Here is a 17,145-nt window from a genome sequence, read left to right as displayed (position 1 = left end):
AATATGCCAATAAAATGGGTTTTTCAGGAAGACAATGATCCGAAACACACTGCAAAAGTAGTCAAGCAGTGGTTTCAAGACAACCACCTATCGGTGATGGATTGGCCACCTCAATCTCCGGATCTCAACCCTATCGAGAACCTGTGGGAGATCGTCAACCGCAGAATTAATCGTGAAGGTGTTCGTAATAAGGATCAACTGTTTGAACAAATCCAAAAGGCCTGGGCAGCGATTCCAAAAAGTTTCATTGATCACCTGATCGAATCGATGCCTCGAAGATGCAAGGCTGTGATCGACAACAAAGGAATCGCCACGAAATATTGATAGCGAAATACAGCTTGGTCAACATTTTGTCGAGTTGCACTTGTTTTGTCCAGAAGGAAATCAACTTTTTTTTAATACTTTTGATTAATTTATTAATTTTCGTGTACAAATAATGAACTTTGTGATGAATAAAACTTGAAGAACTTTGTCTCTAAACAGTTACATAGTTATTTCTCTAAATTGAAAAAATGCAGCACTTTTATATAAATATATATATATATATATATATATATATATATATATATATATATATATATATATATATATATATATATATATATATATATATATATATATTTATATATATTTATATATATATATATTATATATATATATATATATATATTTATATATATATATATATATAAATATATGTATATATATATATATATATATATATATATATATATATATATATATATATATATATATATATATATATATATATATATATATATATATATATATATATATATATATGGGCTAATGATTAAGCGCTAATGATCAATTCATACACATTAAATATGCACTCAAACAGAATGTTTTAGATTTCTGGGAACAATTAAGGCTCTTTAACCTTCTAATGAGAATATAAATTCAGTATAAAATCATGTTCTTCTCAAGAAGTCGGAAGAATTATTGTCGGCCTAATTTTTTATAAAAAATGTTTTTGATAAAAAGTTTTTGTTAAAGATAAAATTTTAATTTAGTTAAACAGTAAAGTTTGAATATTGTAAAAAAAAAAAAAATGATTAAAGTTTTTTTTTTTCTTAGATTAGAGACAGTTAGACATAAAGCCTTTATTTAAAAGATTCACTTATTACATTCAGTTTAAATCAGAACTTGGATGTCTGTTTTGTGTAGACAATTAATAAAAAGTTTTGAATGTTTTATCTACTGTATTATAAATGTTTATTATTTTTAAATGAACTCAGTAAAAAATAAAAGGAAAAATAAATTTTGAGAGAATTTTATATAGTGACATAAAAAAAAGATAGTTGAGATTTCTTTGATTTGTTGTTTGTAATATTTTGCAAATTATTTGCACTTAAAATAATTATTCATGAAAATTTTTTATAAATTTGTATCAATCATCATGGCAATTTCCAGATCAAACTCAAGTGTAATTGCTAACAAGTTGACAGTATTCAATTGAAAATTGAGGAAGATGAAAAGCCTTAAATAACATTAAAAATTTCTCAGAATTAGCATCAAAATCGAACCTGATACTAAATTTGGGTGCAAACAGTCAAATCCAAATATTTAGTTACATCTTTATCATAATTCAACATCCATAATTATTAAAACTGCATTAAATTAAGTAAAAAAAGAGGCTAAAGCACAAAGGCAAAAATTAAAACAGCATGCTGACTAAAATAAAATGTTGACATAAAACTTTTATGTCAACATTTTATTTTATAAAACATTTCTATCTCTTGCCAAACTTGCTGTTTGGCAAGAGATATATAGCGGGTTGATGCCATCATTTTGCATATTTTTTCTTTTTTCACCTTTTTGGTGCCATTAATCCACTTTTTCTGGAAGTTTTATTTTTTGTTATCCCACCTGTCTTACAAATAACGCCTTTAACTATTGCCCTAAAATCTTCAATCTTGCGCTCTTCAGAACGATTTGGAGGATTTGCATTTTTATGAACAATTTCTTACATTATTATCTTTGCACCATTGTATAGCTTTTTTAAAATAGTGAGAAGCAGAAAGATCTTGTCAGAAGAGACATTGGTATTTGTGTTTTTTCATAAATGGCAAAGGTCTTTTTGGAGACATTAATTGATGTAGGTATTGGCAGTCAAGGTCTTCTTAGTGACAAAACAAGAGGACTGCATACCACAGCTACAAATTGCTTGCCACACAAGGAACATGGATGCAAGTTTTTGTTGTTGAATATATTTATATTAATCATTGACAGGGTTGTCTTTGTTCTAATTGTATAATTGTTGACTAGGAAGTTGTAACAAATCCGCCTTGCAATATGTTTCGTTGTCTTTAATTATGCACATACTTTTATCATCCATTATTTTAAGCAACTTCTTTGCGCGCCGAGTTCCTTTACTTTCACTATTTAAGCTTCTCTTAGGTGTATTTTTCTTATGGAATACTTTAATTTCAGCATTTTCAAGTACTTTTTTGGTATAAGAAAGCAAAGTCTTGACTTTTTTAAGTTTTGCTATGACTAGTTCGGATTTCTTGCTATTGAACTGAGAATTGACCTTTTTGGATTTATGGAAAGTTTTCTTCCGTCCAGATTTTCTTTCGAAGCTTTGAGTAGTCTTATTTATAATATTTATGAGTGTAGATTTTGGGACATTACTACGATTAGCAATCAAGCAATATGAAGTTGATGGATTTTTGTAAAAAAACTTTTTTTACACCTCAATTTGTTTCCAAAACATCTTGCAAGTCATTGATTTGTAAACAAAAGATTATCAACATAATCAAAGATACGGAAGTTACGTTTAATTAAAAAATAAAAGAAATTAGGCATTGCATGATAAGCAAGAAAAAACATATGTAGTTATAGAGTAATCTCAATTTAAAGTTGACCGGATTTTTCAGTGTTCACCCTATATCAACCATGTCCGCCCTATATCTTAAAAACTTTTTATCAAAAATATTTTATAGAAATTCTAGTTAACAACTTATCATTTTCTTCTTTCTTAATTAATAAGAAATAAAAGATCACATAGTTGTCATTCCGCTTGCATAATGTATGAAGACCACAGTGGAAAAATTGGCATTGTCACCTTTAACAAAGTTTTGAGAAAGTATTTATTGATCATTAATAGAAGTCTTTATATAAAAGAAAAAATTTTTTAATAAAAATTATTATCAAAAATAAGCAATTTTTTATTTATTTTCTGGAAGATATATATTGTTATATAATTAGTATTAACTATATAATTAATTATTAAAAAGTTATTTAACTGTATAAAATTTATACAGCTTCTTTCTATAAAGCTCTCTTCCCCCAAAGTATTTGATCGCAATGTTTGGTTGTGACTGTTACTGTGCCTTTTTATTTTTTTTTAATTTGCACATTATTTCTTTTTAACTGTTGGCCTAATAAAAAACTAAAACAAAAATTATAATTTGTCAATATTTAGTTGCTTTTATCTCCAAACCCATTAATCAGGCATCAAGCTTGATTCTGGTCAAATTCTAGTCCTGGTTGACTGTAACTAATTTGTTAGTCAATATTAATTTTTTAATAAATAAAAATGAAAATATTAAATTGATAATTTTAAGTTAATATTAATAAAAATGTAGCAACTTGACAACTTTAAACATTATGCATAATAAACATAAACAAATACCTTTTTTTCAACTTTATTTTATTATATTGGGTCATTAAAAATTGTTATTAGACTTTATTAGCCTCATTTGTTAACAATAAACAGGCAATGCTGGAGTAAGAATGCAATTGTAAAAAAATTAATAATTTTTTAATAATGCATTATTAAGAAAAAGGTTAAGACTATATTTATACTAATATATTTTGTTATCATTGCCTTTTAGATTGGCACTGTCTTAATATATTCTGTTCACCTAAAATATGAAAATCCAAATTAAGGTTTTTTAGAAAAAGAAGAAAAAACAAAGAGAAACAAAAGTTTTGCCATAATAAGTTTTTCATACCTAGCTAATACCTGCTCAAACCTGAACCCTCAGTTTAAGTATGTATTAAAGTCCCAAGATCTTTCTATTGTAGTATGATGTCATCAATGACGTTAACACAAGGCTGAGTATGCAAAGATATATACATAATAAATAAATGTATGTATGTATATATATATATATATATATATATATATATATATATATATATATATATATATATATATATATATATAATATATATATATATATATATATATATATATATATATACATATATATATAAACATTCCTTTATTAATGTATATTTTTATTTACAAAAACAAAAAAAACCGTTAAAAATATAAAGTTACTGTGTAGTGTGCTCCGTCATCAAAGCAAAACAAAAAACAAATAAGATGAGTAAAAAAGTAAATCTAAAAATTTTGAAAGAAGAAATTTGCTTTTATGTTGACATAATATCTCATTCCTCATATATATATTAAATATAAAACATAAAAAATTTTTAAATCAAGTGTTTTTTTTTATTATATAGAACACATTTAGGTTCATGCTTAGGCATTTAGCAATTTACTTTTTATGCCACCCTAATATTTATTGCACTTTTATGTCTTATATTCACCCCTATTGATATCACACCCCTATTGATATCAAACCCCTATTGATATTACACCCTTATTGATATCACACCCCTATTAATTCCACCCCCCCCCCCCCAATAATGTCACACCCCTATTGATATCACACCCCTATTGATATCACACTCCTATTGATATCACATTAGTGGAAAAGCAAAATTATTTGTTTAGTTTTTTTTTTTTTTAATATTAAATCATTTTGCTTTATTTATATTTTTCAATCACATGTGGTTTAAATAAAACCAGGACCCAACAAATATGTTTACATATCTGTTAATGCTTGCACAGTTACCTTTCAAATCCTTAAATGTTACAGTTGGTATTATTTTTTTTTAACTTAATACTTTTTAATTTTTACAATTTATATTATGTTAACTTTATTTTAAGGGAACTTTAAGAGTAAAGTTGACAGTTGTTAATTATCTAACATCAGCTACTTTGTATCTTGTTGTGGTACGAAGTATAACCAATAGTAACCCAAAATCTTTTTGGGACTTGCTCCAAGTATTATCTCAAGATGGAATATATGTTATAGATTCTAATGATGAGCCTGTTTCTGAGGATGATCTTGCTGAAATTCATCCATTTAATGTTGTAAGTATAAATTTAAGTAAAATGAATTTATTTAAAGGTGATTTCATATCAAGTCACTCAGTTCATTGAACTATGTGTTTCATTGAGTATTTTTTTTGTTTCATATTTTGACACTTGGTTTCTATTTATAAAAAAATATATTGCATGCAAAATTTCAGTCAAAAATGGTGAGCAGTTCACGAGATATCATAATTTTAGTATTAAACTTGTTTCCTAAATTGACCTGGTTTTCGTGACATTTCTGAAAAGTATATTTCTTAATAAAATAATAAATAATAAAAATCTTCCATGGCACAGTTGTTAGAGTTCTGACTCACAACCAACAGGTTCAAGGTTTGATATTGGCTCTAGCCCAATTGGTAAGGAAAGAGGGGTAAGCTTCCTGTTTAAATACCTCTTTAATAAGACTGCAAGCAAAGGCCAACAAGATTTTGTTGAAAAAAAGGTTATATCTTTATGCTGTAACAGAATTATCAAACAGTATTATGCAAAAGACATTCTACAAAATATTTGAAAATTTATCCTATATGGCTGAAAGCTTGTTGTGATCAATACACATACAACGAAAATCAATACACTTTCAATACACACACAACGAAAATCATAAGTAAGAGCTGTAAAAGTTGAGTACTGTATTATATATAACTTTTTAATTTATATTTTCAAAAATATTACAAAATAAAGTTTTATATATTTGAGTAGAAAAGTTTATTTTTTTACACTTTAAATAATATATATAAAAACTAATGAAAAACTAATATAGTGAAAACGATCAAAGTATTAAAGAATAAAAATTGATGAAAAACCGTAAATAAACAGAACAACTCATGGCAAAGTTAAAAGAGTACAAATGTTCATGATAAATTCAAAAGTAAAAAACTTTAGTAAGTTATTAAAAGAAAACAAAAAGAACCATTTTTAAGTTTTATTAATTCATGTTTTTATTGTTTATATTGTCATACACTTTTGTGAATTGATTATGTTGTGTATTTTTGTGTAGTTTTTATATTATTGTGTATTTCTATGTTTTGTTTATGCTGTTGTGTAATTTTTTTCATATTGGCGTTTATTGTTTATATTGTTGTGCTTTTTTTTTGTGGTGTTGGTGCTAATTATTTTTATTATTGTTGCTTTTTATATTTGTTGCTATTATTGAAGTGTATTCACATTTTTTGTCTCATCGTAATATTTAAATATATCCTTTTGTTTTATTTTTTATTTTCAATCATCCTTCTTATTGTTAATTGTTGTGTTATCTCATTCATTCGTTATCTCTCATCTCAGCTCATTAACTTTTTCCTTTTTTTGTGTTATTAGTCTTGCTTTTTTAATACGTTCTTATTTCTATTGATTTCTTTTTTCACTATCTTTATTATTATTATTATTTTTTTTTCCATTATTCTCTCTAATTTGAACACAACATGTCTCAGAGGTTTGGGATCCTTTTTGTTGCTTGTGACTTGTTTATTTACAATAAAGTCACAAGCCATAATTAAAAACAGTTTGAATATCGCTCCTGGTAAGAAATTCTGCAAACCTTGAAAACAAAATATTGCTAATAGAAAATATTTACAAAAATTAAACAGTAAGGTGATGAGAATTTTGTAATATTATCACTCTAAGTAAAAAGACAGGTGTTCAACAAAAATCTTTAAGACTTTAACATATCATTTCTAAAATCTTCAAAAAAAAATACACTCTGAAGAAAAGCAAAAGGTTGTATGCATCAACAAAATGGTAAAAAACTTAACAAGAAATATTGAAAGTCATCAATTTTCACTCAGAAAATAAAGAACATATGCTTGCACAGTGTGATACTTAGTAAAGAACCACTCACCACATATTTGTATGAGATTTATTTTTGATAATGATTTTGAGATATACTATGATCATTGATGGTAAATGGTAAACTATAACTTGTGCAACACTATTGAGTTTGACACAGCCGATGTTCCAACTTTCATTAAACTTTTAATGTCTTGCTTTAAAAAGCTACAGGTTATTTTTTATTGGCCAATCACAATCACAGTACTTAGACACAACAGAATTTAATTAAATCAAGCATTATTACTATTTGTCACTTTTGCAGAATGTTATGCTTTAGTATTGTAAGATTTAATACAAAGCTATCACTAGTATACCTGCTTTATCACTAGAATACCTATATACAGTTTTCTTTACACCCATTAGTAATGTAATGATGTAAAGGTGAGGAAGGTGTATAGATATATTTCTTACTGCTTTATATCAGGTGATATTACATTATACATTGCAACATTACACGCAATGTAACCTTTGTATACAAAGTTTTTCAACTAATCATACCCATATTAAGAGCAAACTTTCTCAATCTGTCTGAAATAGATTTGTTTACTAGTGTTTGTACAGGAAAGTACAATATTTGCAAAAGCTTTTATAATTTATATATACCAACAATAGAGGTTATTTAGATTTAAAGAAAAATAAAACTTTTTTGCCTTTGTCATGCAAAAAGTCACCATGCCATGGGATTTTTTTTGTTGTATCTAAAAATGTTTATTATTAGTTTTCTTGAAAAAGTTGCTTATCTTTTATATTTTATCTCCATATTTCTGTTGTTTTTCCAGTTATAAATTTTGTGACAAGTTAGATTAAACTAAAGTATTAAAATCGAAAAAAAAAAAAAATTACAGGGGGTTATTTTAAAATATTGGACCTGAATAGGATTGCCAGGCTTCCGGTTTTGAACCGGACAGTCCATTATTTCAATAGTCTGTCCTGTAAAAAACAAAAATAAATACCGGACTTGTAAATGTCCGGTTTTTTCAAAATTATGGAATATCTGTTTTTCTTCATTTGATTGTTTACTCATTATTTTTAGAAAAATAGCCAGAATTTATTATTTTTTAAAAATTATAAATTCTGTTTATTAATAGTGAAAAGTGTCCGGTATTTTCAGAAAAGAAATCTGGCAACCCTAGACCTGAAATTTGGGTTGTATAAATTAGTTGTTTTCCTAATTTGCTTTAGCATGTTTTCTTCATATAAAATCAAAAAAGTTTTGTTTCATATTTTCACCATGTTCCTTATTTTATTAAGAAAAACATTTTTAAGAAGAGGATCATTTTGGGAAACCAGATCGATATTAAAATTGTGATATCCCGTGAACTACTAAACATTTATTTTTAATTTAATTATATTTATTCAAAAACTGTTAAATTTTTATAATGCTTGAAAAAAATTTAACTTGTTTTAGTTAGCTCATTTGGCTCTCATGGATGCTATCATGAAGATGCATTCAAACAGTTTAGTTACAATTAATGATGTTATATCTGCTATTAGGTTAGGTTTGTTAGTTATTCTATTAGGTTAAATTTTTATTAATTTTATAAGGTTTATTAATTATTCTAAATATTAAAAATAATTAAAATAAATACTAAAACTATTATTATTTTTTATTATTATTTTTATAACTATTATTGCTCTATTTTATCTTGGTGTTTAAGTAAATTCATCTTGTCTCTCAAAATAAAGGAAGAATAACCAAAAAAAGCTAATTTTTTTAAAAACTGTTTTTAAAACTGTGGAGATTTAGTTATAGTTTTTGAGAATTCCATAAATACAATCTTGCATACTTTTTTTAAAAACTTTTTTTAAAACTGTGAAAATTTAGTTATAGTTTTTGAGAATTCCATAAATTGCATACTTCTTAATAACTTTTTGTACCTTTTTAATACTTGTTGTACATATTATCTAGTAAATGACTGGGGCTATGGCCGGGGCCAGGTTTGATAACACATAGCCGCGACCGGGGCTGGGTTTATGACCAGGGCTGCATTAATATTGATAGATTCTATAAAAATGTTATTTTTAATTAAAATTTATGATATAAGTTATACTTAAAAACAATACTTTTATAGGATCTATCAATATTTATGCAGCCCCGGTCATAAACCCGGGGCTACATTAAAATTGATAGATCCTATAAAATATTGTTTTTAAATAAATTCATATCATAAATTTAAATTAAAAATAACATTTTTATAGGATCTATTGATATTAATGCAGCCCTGATCATAAACTTGGCCCCGGTCATGGCTATGTGTTATCAAACCTGGCCCCGGCCACAGCCCCGGTCATTTACTAGATATATTGTTGGCTTCCTTAAATATTTACTCATAGTTTTGCTAAAACAATGACTACAGTTACTATGACTACAATTTTTTCAAAATGTGAAAAAAATAAAAGTTCTATTAGTATATATTTTAGTTGTTCTATTTAAGTATGCTTATGGATGTTAAAAAATTTTATTAGCTACATATATGTTTTCGACTTTTTTTCAAAAAAATGGCTATTTATTGAAAAAAGAGTTGTGTAAAATATTTCTTAAAAAAAGTTTTCTAGACTAACACTGTATTTTATGGCAGGTATGTTTCAATCTATATAAGGTATGTAAATATACTCATCTGCCTTTCAGAAAAATGTTACTTTAAGGTTCAGACATTACAATAATATAACAAAATCTTATTTTTAAAATACCTACATCTTTAGCTAAAATTACTGTGCACTGAGCAGTCAAACCTAATAAAATTGAGCGGAGTCTAAAGGTTAAAGAAACATTCACATTAAGTGTAATTGTGAAAAATCAGTAAGGATCCCCTTGATAGGTTTAAAACTTATTCAACTGCAGAGAAAAAAAGAGGTTGAAAAAAGGTTCACATTAACTGTAATAGTGAAAAATCACCAAGGATTCCCTTGATAAGGTTAAAACTTATTCAACTGCAGTGATAAAAAGAGGGTAAATATAGCTTAGATTGTATTAATAGATGATGATTAAAATCATTTCTGAGCGCCCCCTTAACAAACAAAAAGTTTTTGTAGTAAGTTTGCAAGAGATCTTTTGTAAATGTAAGAGCTGTTCCTTGATAGCAAAATGCATCAGAGGTTATGATCTTTGGTGCATTCTTTTAGGAAGAACAACTCTGACTAAAATTCATTGATAGAGGAATTAAAATCAACCAGCACCTCTAGTTAAAGGACATTTTGAAGTCTCATGTGAAACCTCATGCTGATAGAATGTTTTGCAATTGTTTATATACTTCCCAGTAAGATTCAGCCCCTGCACATAAAGCATTAGCCCTTCAAGTTTTTCAGTGTCAGAATGGCCCACCAGCAGCCCACTGGGTTTCCTTGTAAGGAATTACATGCCAGCAATCCCACTAGATTTCTTTGTAAAGAGTTACATCTTAAAAAAAATATATATATATACATATTTATGTGTGAAGTGCATTAATTTAAATGATTTCAAGGTTTTACTAGTCAAAGTTTGAAATGAAAAGTTTATATCTGTATCCAAGAGAAAAGAGAAAGATTTCTTAATGTAGCTTTCAGATAAGTATAGGTTTTTATAAATTAAGACAGCGTTCTAGTTATGCAAACACAAAAACTATGGGGTGTTTGTAAATCTTCACCCTGTACCTAATCAAATTATTGAATGGACTTTTTTTTATATTTTCACAATTACAATCATATTACATTTACACAACTAATATCACTATAGCTTTACAAAGACCAACTCTTACTCTTAGATATAAAGTTTTTTTTTTCACTGGAAATTAAATATTATTATTATATCATTATTATTGATACAAAAAATAGTCTTATTATGTTATTAATAAAACAAATTTTCCTTATTCAAAATTTTTAATTTTTTAATATGAGTGGTACTTATCTCTGATTTATAAAAATACATTATTTGATTTATTATTTATATTATATTCATAAATTTTCCTATAATAAATAACTTTTTTTTTGTTATACATTAGTTTTTTTTTTGTTTTTTTTTTACTTTTAAAAAAACACTTCTGATATTTGCAATGTTATTGCCAAGATTGCAAAATAATTAGGAAATAAAAATTGTGTACACATTTGATATAAAACTAATGCATATGCTTAAAAAAAATTTAAAAGAATTAATATGAATTTAAAAAGTTCAACCTGTGTAGCTATTATTTATATTTTATTCAGGGTGGTCAGCAACCTGGAAAACCTGAAAAAGTCGGGGAATTTTGATGGATTTAGTTGAAAAATACATATTTTTTTATATTTATATAAATACATTTTTTATAAATATAAAAAAATTAAAAAAAATAAAATTTAATTATTTCTCTGACATAAAATGATCATAATTTTTTGATGAAAATTTTTTTTTCTGTTTAAAATGAAATAAAATACATATACATTGTGTGTCTATATATATATACATATATATATATATATATATATACATATATATATATATATATATATATATATATATATATATATATATATATATATATATATATATATATATAAATATATATATATATATATATATATATATATATATATATATATATATAATATATATATATATATATATATATGTAAGTATGTATGTATATATATATATATATATGTATATATATATATATATATATATATATATATATATATGTATATATATATATATATATATATATATATATATATATGTATATATATATATATATATATATATATATATATATATATATATATATATATATATATATATATATATAGTTTATTATTCTTTTCGAAGTAGTAGTAAGGACCAGCAAAGTTGACTTTTCAAGATCCGAGTTTAACTGAAAGATATATATATATATATATATATATATATAGTTTATTATTCTTTTCGAAGTAGTAGTAAGGACCAGCAAAGTTGACTTTTCAAGATCCGAGTTTAACTGAAAGATATATATATATATATATATATATATATATATATATATATATAATATATATATATATATAGTTTATTATTCTTTTCGAAGTAGTAGTAAGGACCAGCAAAGTTGACTTTTCAAGATCCGAGTTTAACTGAAAGATGGTTTTAAGCCATATGCGTACCCCAAATTTAACTGAAAGATGAGTTTGAACTTTTAATGCAAGTTTAACTTAAAGCCAAATTTGGATTTTATAAATCAAATATATTATTTTTTTAGCTTGTAGTTAACTATATTTCATAACACAACAAATCTCATGAGAAAAAGTATTTTTTTTATTTATTGAAACAAAAAATATACGCTTATAGAAAACAACAACAATTTATGTCAAAAAATAAGTAAATCTAAAATCTAAAAATGCAGCTTTAATGAGAATATAAGCTATGCAATCTTTAAAACTCCAAAAGTTTTTAAACGAACATTAACAAAATAACATTAATAACATTCATTAACAAAATAACATTAACAACATTCATTAAAAAATTTATAAAAGAATAAGTTGATAAAGAATATTATATTACGTAATATTATGTTAAAATTTAACATAATATTTTTTACGATCTTGTTTTTTTATAAAGTTGACACCTGAAATTTTTTAAAGAATGTTGTTAATATTATTTTGTTATGTTGTATTTAACAGTTAAATATTTACCTGTTTTTTACCTTTAGAATTTTTTGAAAGCAATAAACAAGGTTTAATATGTGTTTAATAGGCTTTGTGCTTAAAGAAGACATCTCGGTTATTGATGTAAAGAAAAATCTATTTCTAATAAGTTTTTTTTTTCTTTTTTTTAAAGTTCTTTCAGTTAAATTTGTTACAAATTTAACTGAAAGCCGAATTTCTATTTCAAATTTGGCACCAAAATTGAAGCTTAAGTCAACTTTCAAAGGCTTTCAGTAAACATGGTAATTCTAATTTTAACAAATATTTGCCTGCCCTAAAGTAGTAGGGTATTGTAGTATTAGTATTGTAGTACTACCATTAGAACAGTAGTATTAAACTGCAGTATTTTTTGTTACTTTTTTGTTATAGTAATTAGTAAAATGCTATGAGTATACACAGTGTTTTGAATTTATATTCTTAGGCTTAATTCCTAAATAATAATAAAAATTAGGAGTTTGTTTTGTGCTTATGTAAATGTGTATCTTTTGTTTAGAAAATAAATATTTAAAAATATGTCAAAACAAGATTGATTAAATAGAACATTTTATACTGAGTGGTTTTGGCTAAAAGAAGTTTCTAATAGTCCTGCACAGGCAATATCTCTATTTGTTGTTCTATTTGTTGTTCTGTTTGTTGAACAACAAGTAACATGGGCAGGTAGTAAAAAATCATTAAAAAAAGTAAAAAGCATGCCAATAGCTTTAGTTTGTATAAAAACCAGTTACCTGTCTATTCTTTGTTTAGAAAAAATCAAATCCAAAAAGTAGCTTGAAACAGTTATTTAAAAAATACAAATCAATCAGGAACAGTATTATTCACTAATAGTTTATGTGCATTGAATGTTATAAGTTCTGCAGGTGTTTTTCTACAAAATATTTTAAAATGTAATCTTTTATGCATAATGCTTGAGGAGGCACTTAATAGAGTAATACAGCAAAGCAGAATATGTCTACTTCTGGAATACTTGTTTCTTCTTAACAGCTTATTTATGGGATGGAACTGTTAATAAAATGAAAGGCAGCTTCAATGCAGTAATTAGTGACATATTATTGCCTAAATAGTTCAAATCTCTATGGATGGACCCAGTATGAACTGGAAATTCTTTGATGTCCTAGAAGAAAGTCATTCAGGTAAATTTGATATTCAGTTAATTGGCATTGGTTTATGTGGCTTTCATGTAGTTCATGAGGCATTTCAGAAAAGACACAAAGAAGCTGTTTGGAAAGTTTATCTAGCATTAAGTTCTTAAATAGGCTGTTTAAAGTAAGGGTGCCACAAATATTCGGAATTATTTAGTATTCGGTGTATTCAGCAACATTTTATACTATTTAGTAATCGGCTGAATATTGAAAACTATTCAGCGGAATACTGAATATTGAAACATGAAATAGATATATTACTATATATTACTATATATAATACAATAAACAGATCAATCAAATAATAAACATATTATGTAGATAAAATTCTATTAATAACAAGTTTTTTATTTAAAACAAGTTTAATACTTGAAATCTATCAAAGGTAAATTATGATGAATGAAAACAATTTTTTTGACTTTTATTAATTGCAAACGATTCCACTTTTTCTCGTAAATATACCTGCTTTCAAAAATAGCCACATACTATATACATTACTAACTAGAGATGATAAATAAACCCTAGGAAATTCTGCTAGGCTTGCATATGGTTTTGCATTAGCTAACCACCACTTGTATGGGTCAGCTTTCCGATCTAGGCAAACAGTTTTTATAAATAAATCAATTTCATTTTCTGTTGAACTTTTCTGTTCAACATTTTTATTTGTGTGCGTGTTTTCTGAAGTGACTTCTTCAAAACAATTCCAGAAGCTATTGTGTATCTCAATTTTTTTATCAACTTTTTTTCTGAATTGGAGATGAGTCATCATCAGTGCTATTAGGTGCTTCAAAACTATTTTTCAGAGCTTCTAAAAAAATAATTTGTTTTGCTCTTTATGTTTTTACTATACCAAAGAAATTAGTTTTAAAGCGCAGCTCAAGAGAATTTGCAACTAGATATTTGTCATTTACATTAAAGTTAAACTGCACTTCAAGTTCAAGCTGTCACCTGTGATGTTTTCAAAGTTTTACTGAATATTCAGCTATTTGTCTGAGAGTCTTGCCAAATATTTGGTATTTGGCAAAATCACTATTCGTGGTATCTCTAGTTTAAAGTAAGCCCTACTACAGAGCAGATTATTTGGAATTAAGTGGGAATAAAGCAAAATTTTCTTTAAAAGTTTGTGCAGCACTGTGGATGGTTTCAGAGAGCTCTTGAAATTTTTAACAATGTGAAAACAATGGAAAAGTCAAAATTTCTGAAGACTATTACTGCAAAAAATGTTATTGAAGTTATCACAGATTTATTTATCAAAGTTAAAATCAATTTTTTTTATCTGTTGTAAATGCAATAGAACCATTTTTTAATAAATTTCAGTCTGCAAGCTCTTTAGTTTCCTATATAATGAGTTATATCATTTTAAAAATGTTTATAATGAAAAAATTAAAATTCGAGAAGAATGCATTAGCTTTTTAGTTTGCTGTAATCATTAAGTTAAAAGAGTGTTCTCCATTAAAATACAAGGCTTCTAGACATTTATCAACATTTTAGTTTAGTTTAGTAAGAGTTATCATTAGGTCGCCTGACAATGTAAAGAAGCATTTTGATTCTTAAGCACAATTTTTTTATGAATCTGAGCTGATAAATCAGTCATAGCTGATCAAGTTTTGATTACACTAAACAAAGTTTAAATGACTTTTACTATAAACTATTAGAAGAAAAACTCAGTACTCAGTCAGTACTAAGTAAAAAAGTCAGAAGTACTCAGTAGGGTAATTTACTACATAATAATAACATACATAGCAGGGCTGACAACACAGGTTTTGAAGCAATTTTTAAAAAAATTCCTATATATCTGGAATTTTTGTTAAAAAAAATCCTTTAGAACAAAAGTGAGGGTGGGGGGCATAGAGCCAAATTTGTACAAAACAATTTTATAATTTGCCTTGGTGTTAAATATTAGTATTTTCTTTCTAGATTGCAGACGGGCACGTATCATACCATTTCTTTTTATAATACCACAAACAAAATTAACACAACGTTCTACAGCTTCTGTGTATCACGGTAACTTTTCCAAATAATTACTAAGTTGAATGTAATCTTCTTTTGCTTCTCCCAATTGCACATCACTGAGGTGTATTGCTAGTGGTGGCTCTGCCCACTGTGAATTACTCCAATCAATCAAGTCCCACATAATCTATGCCATAAAATTGAGAGTAGGAACTCTTAATTGCGGCACACTTGTTTGATTAACATCTTTCTTCTCTCGTTCTCTGTATATGCCTAACACCAATTTCTTGAGTTTGGGTGCTCATCTAATATTGCAGGTACAATATTTTCTTGATGACCAAAGAATGCATTTATTTGAATAACTTGACTACTCTCTTATGTAGGACATCCGGCAGATACTGTGATTTGACTATTGTACTGTATATTGCCTCATGGGGGCATTAACATGCATAATGTATGTCGCTATGGTTACCAAATTTGATGCGAGATTGTGGTAGAAACATATAATCTGAGGACCCTGTTGGCAGTGGTGATCCACCTAGATTGAGGCAGTTTTCCAGGGTTAAATTGGTAGAATCAGTGTCAGTTAGTACAGATGTCAAGACAAAGCTGATCTGTAATGAGCATTTTTCAGTGCATCCGCTGGCATTTCTACATTATGGTTTAAAGATTGAAAACAAAAAATCTTCAAAATCTTACTAGTTACAAGCAACTTTCTAATAGTGTCTAAATAGTACCTAGAACCAGATTTTGGTTCATTCAACTTAACAAACAAATGACATAGTGGAAGTTCATTTGCATATAGCTAGCAAATTATCTATTATAGATGTCATTGAAGTTTTAACTCAATCAAATAGCCCCACCCTTGCCTCCAGTGTTTACATTAGTTCCATTACCACCTAGGTCTTTGAAATCATTCAAAATGATATTGTATTCTTTGAATCCTATAGAACTAGAGATTTTAATGCTTCAGCTGTTTAGCTAAAAAATTAAGAGCTCAAAAAACCTCTACAAGGTTCCTGAATCAAGGATAAGCGCTTTTCCATCACTATGGTTCTCTTTTTATTGAAACTCTGGTTATTTTTACCATCAAAGTACAATGCCTTTACTTGAACTTCACTAACTTTCAAGTTAACCCTGGCTTTCAAACGCTCAAACTTTGATTGTCATCATGTGAAATATGCCAACATCTATTAATAAATTTTTTTTTTATTATATTGATCCAATATTGATCTATTGAGTCTATTGATCCAATAGCCAATTTTAAGTTTGCTCCTTGTATCTTCCAGGAAAATGTGCTCCATAGCTAGTACCGTATTAACTCAGGAATAGCAGCATTATGTAAGTTTTTTGTATTGGCAAGCAGATATATCAGCTTGGCTAGTTGGTCTTTATAGAGCTCAAATTTTT

General features: G+C 26.4%; 1 protein-coding gene across 2 annotated transcripts in view; it reads left to right on the top strand.

Moving 5' to 3' along the window:
• The window catches only part of LOC100208928 (calmodulin-regulated spectrin-associated protein 1-B), an 82,378-nt gene that overhangs the window by 15,616 nt on the left and 49,617 nt on the right, over nt 1–17,145 (top strand). For both annotated transcript variants that reach the window (XM_065796169.1, XM_065796168.1), the window contains exons 3-4: nt 4,985–5,191; nt 8,427–8,512. In XM_065796169.1, coding sequence (XP_065652241.1) covers nt 4,985–5,191; nt 8,427–8,512 — 293 coding nt within the window. The remainder of the gene's footprint in view (nt 1–4,984; nt 5,192–8,426; nt 8,513–17,145) is intronic.

This window comes from Hydra vulgaris, chromosome 04, assembly GCF_038396675.1.
Source record: "Hydra vulgaris chromosome 04, alternate assembly HydraT2T_AEP".
NCBI lineage: Eukaryota > Metazoa > Cnidaria > Hydrozoa > Anthoathecata > Hydridae > Hydra > Hydra vulgaris.
The sequence above is the reverse complement of the archived record's forward strand: the minus strand, read 5'-3'. Positions and strand labels throughout refer to the sequence as shown.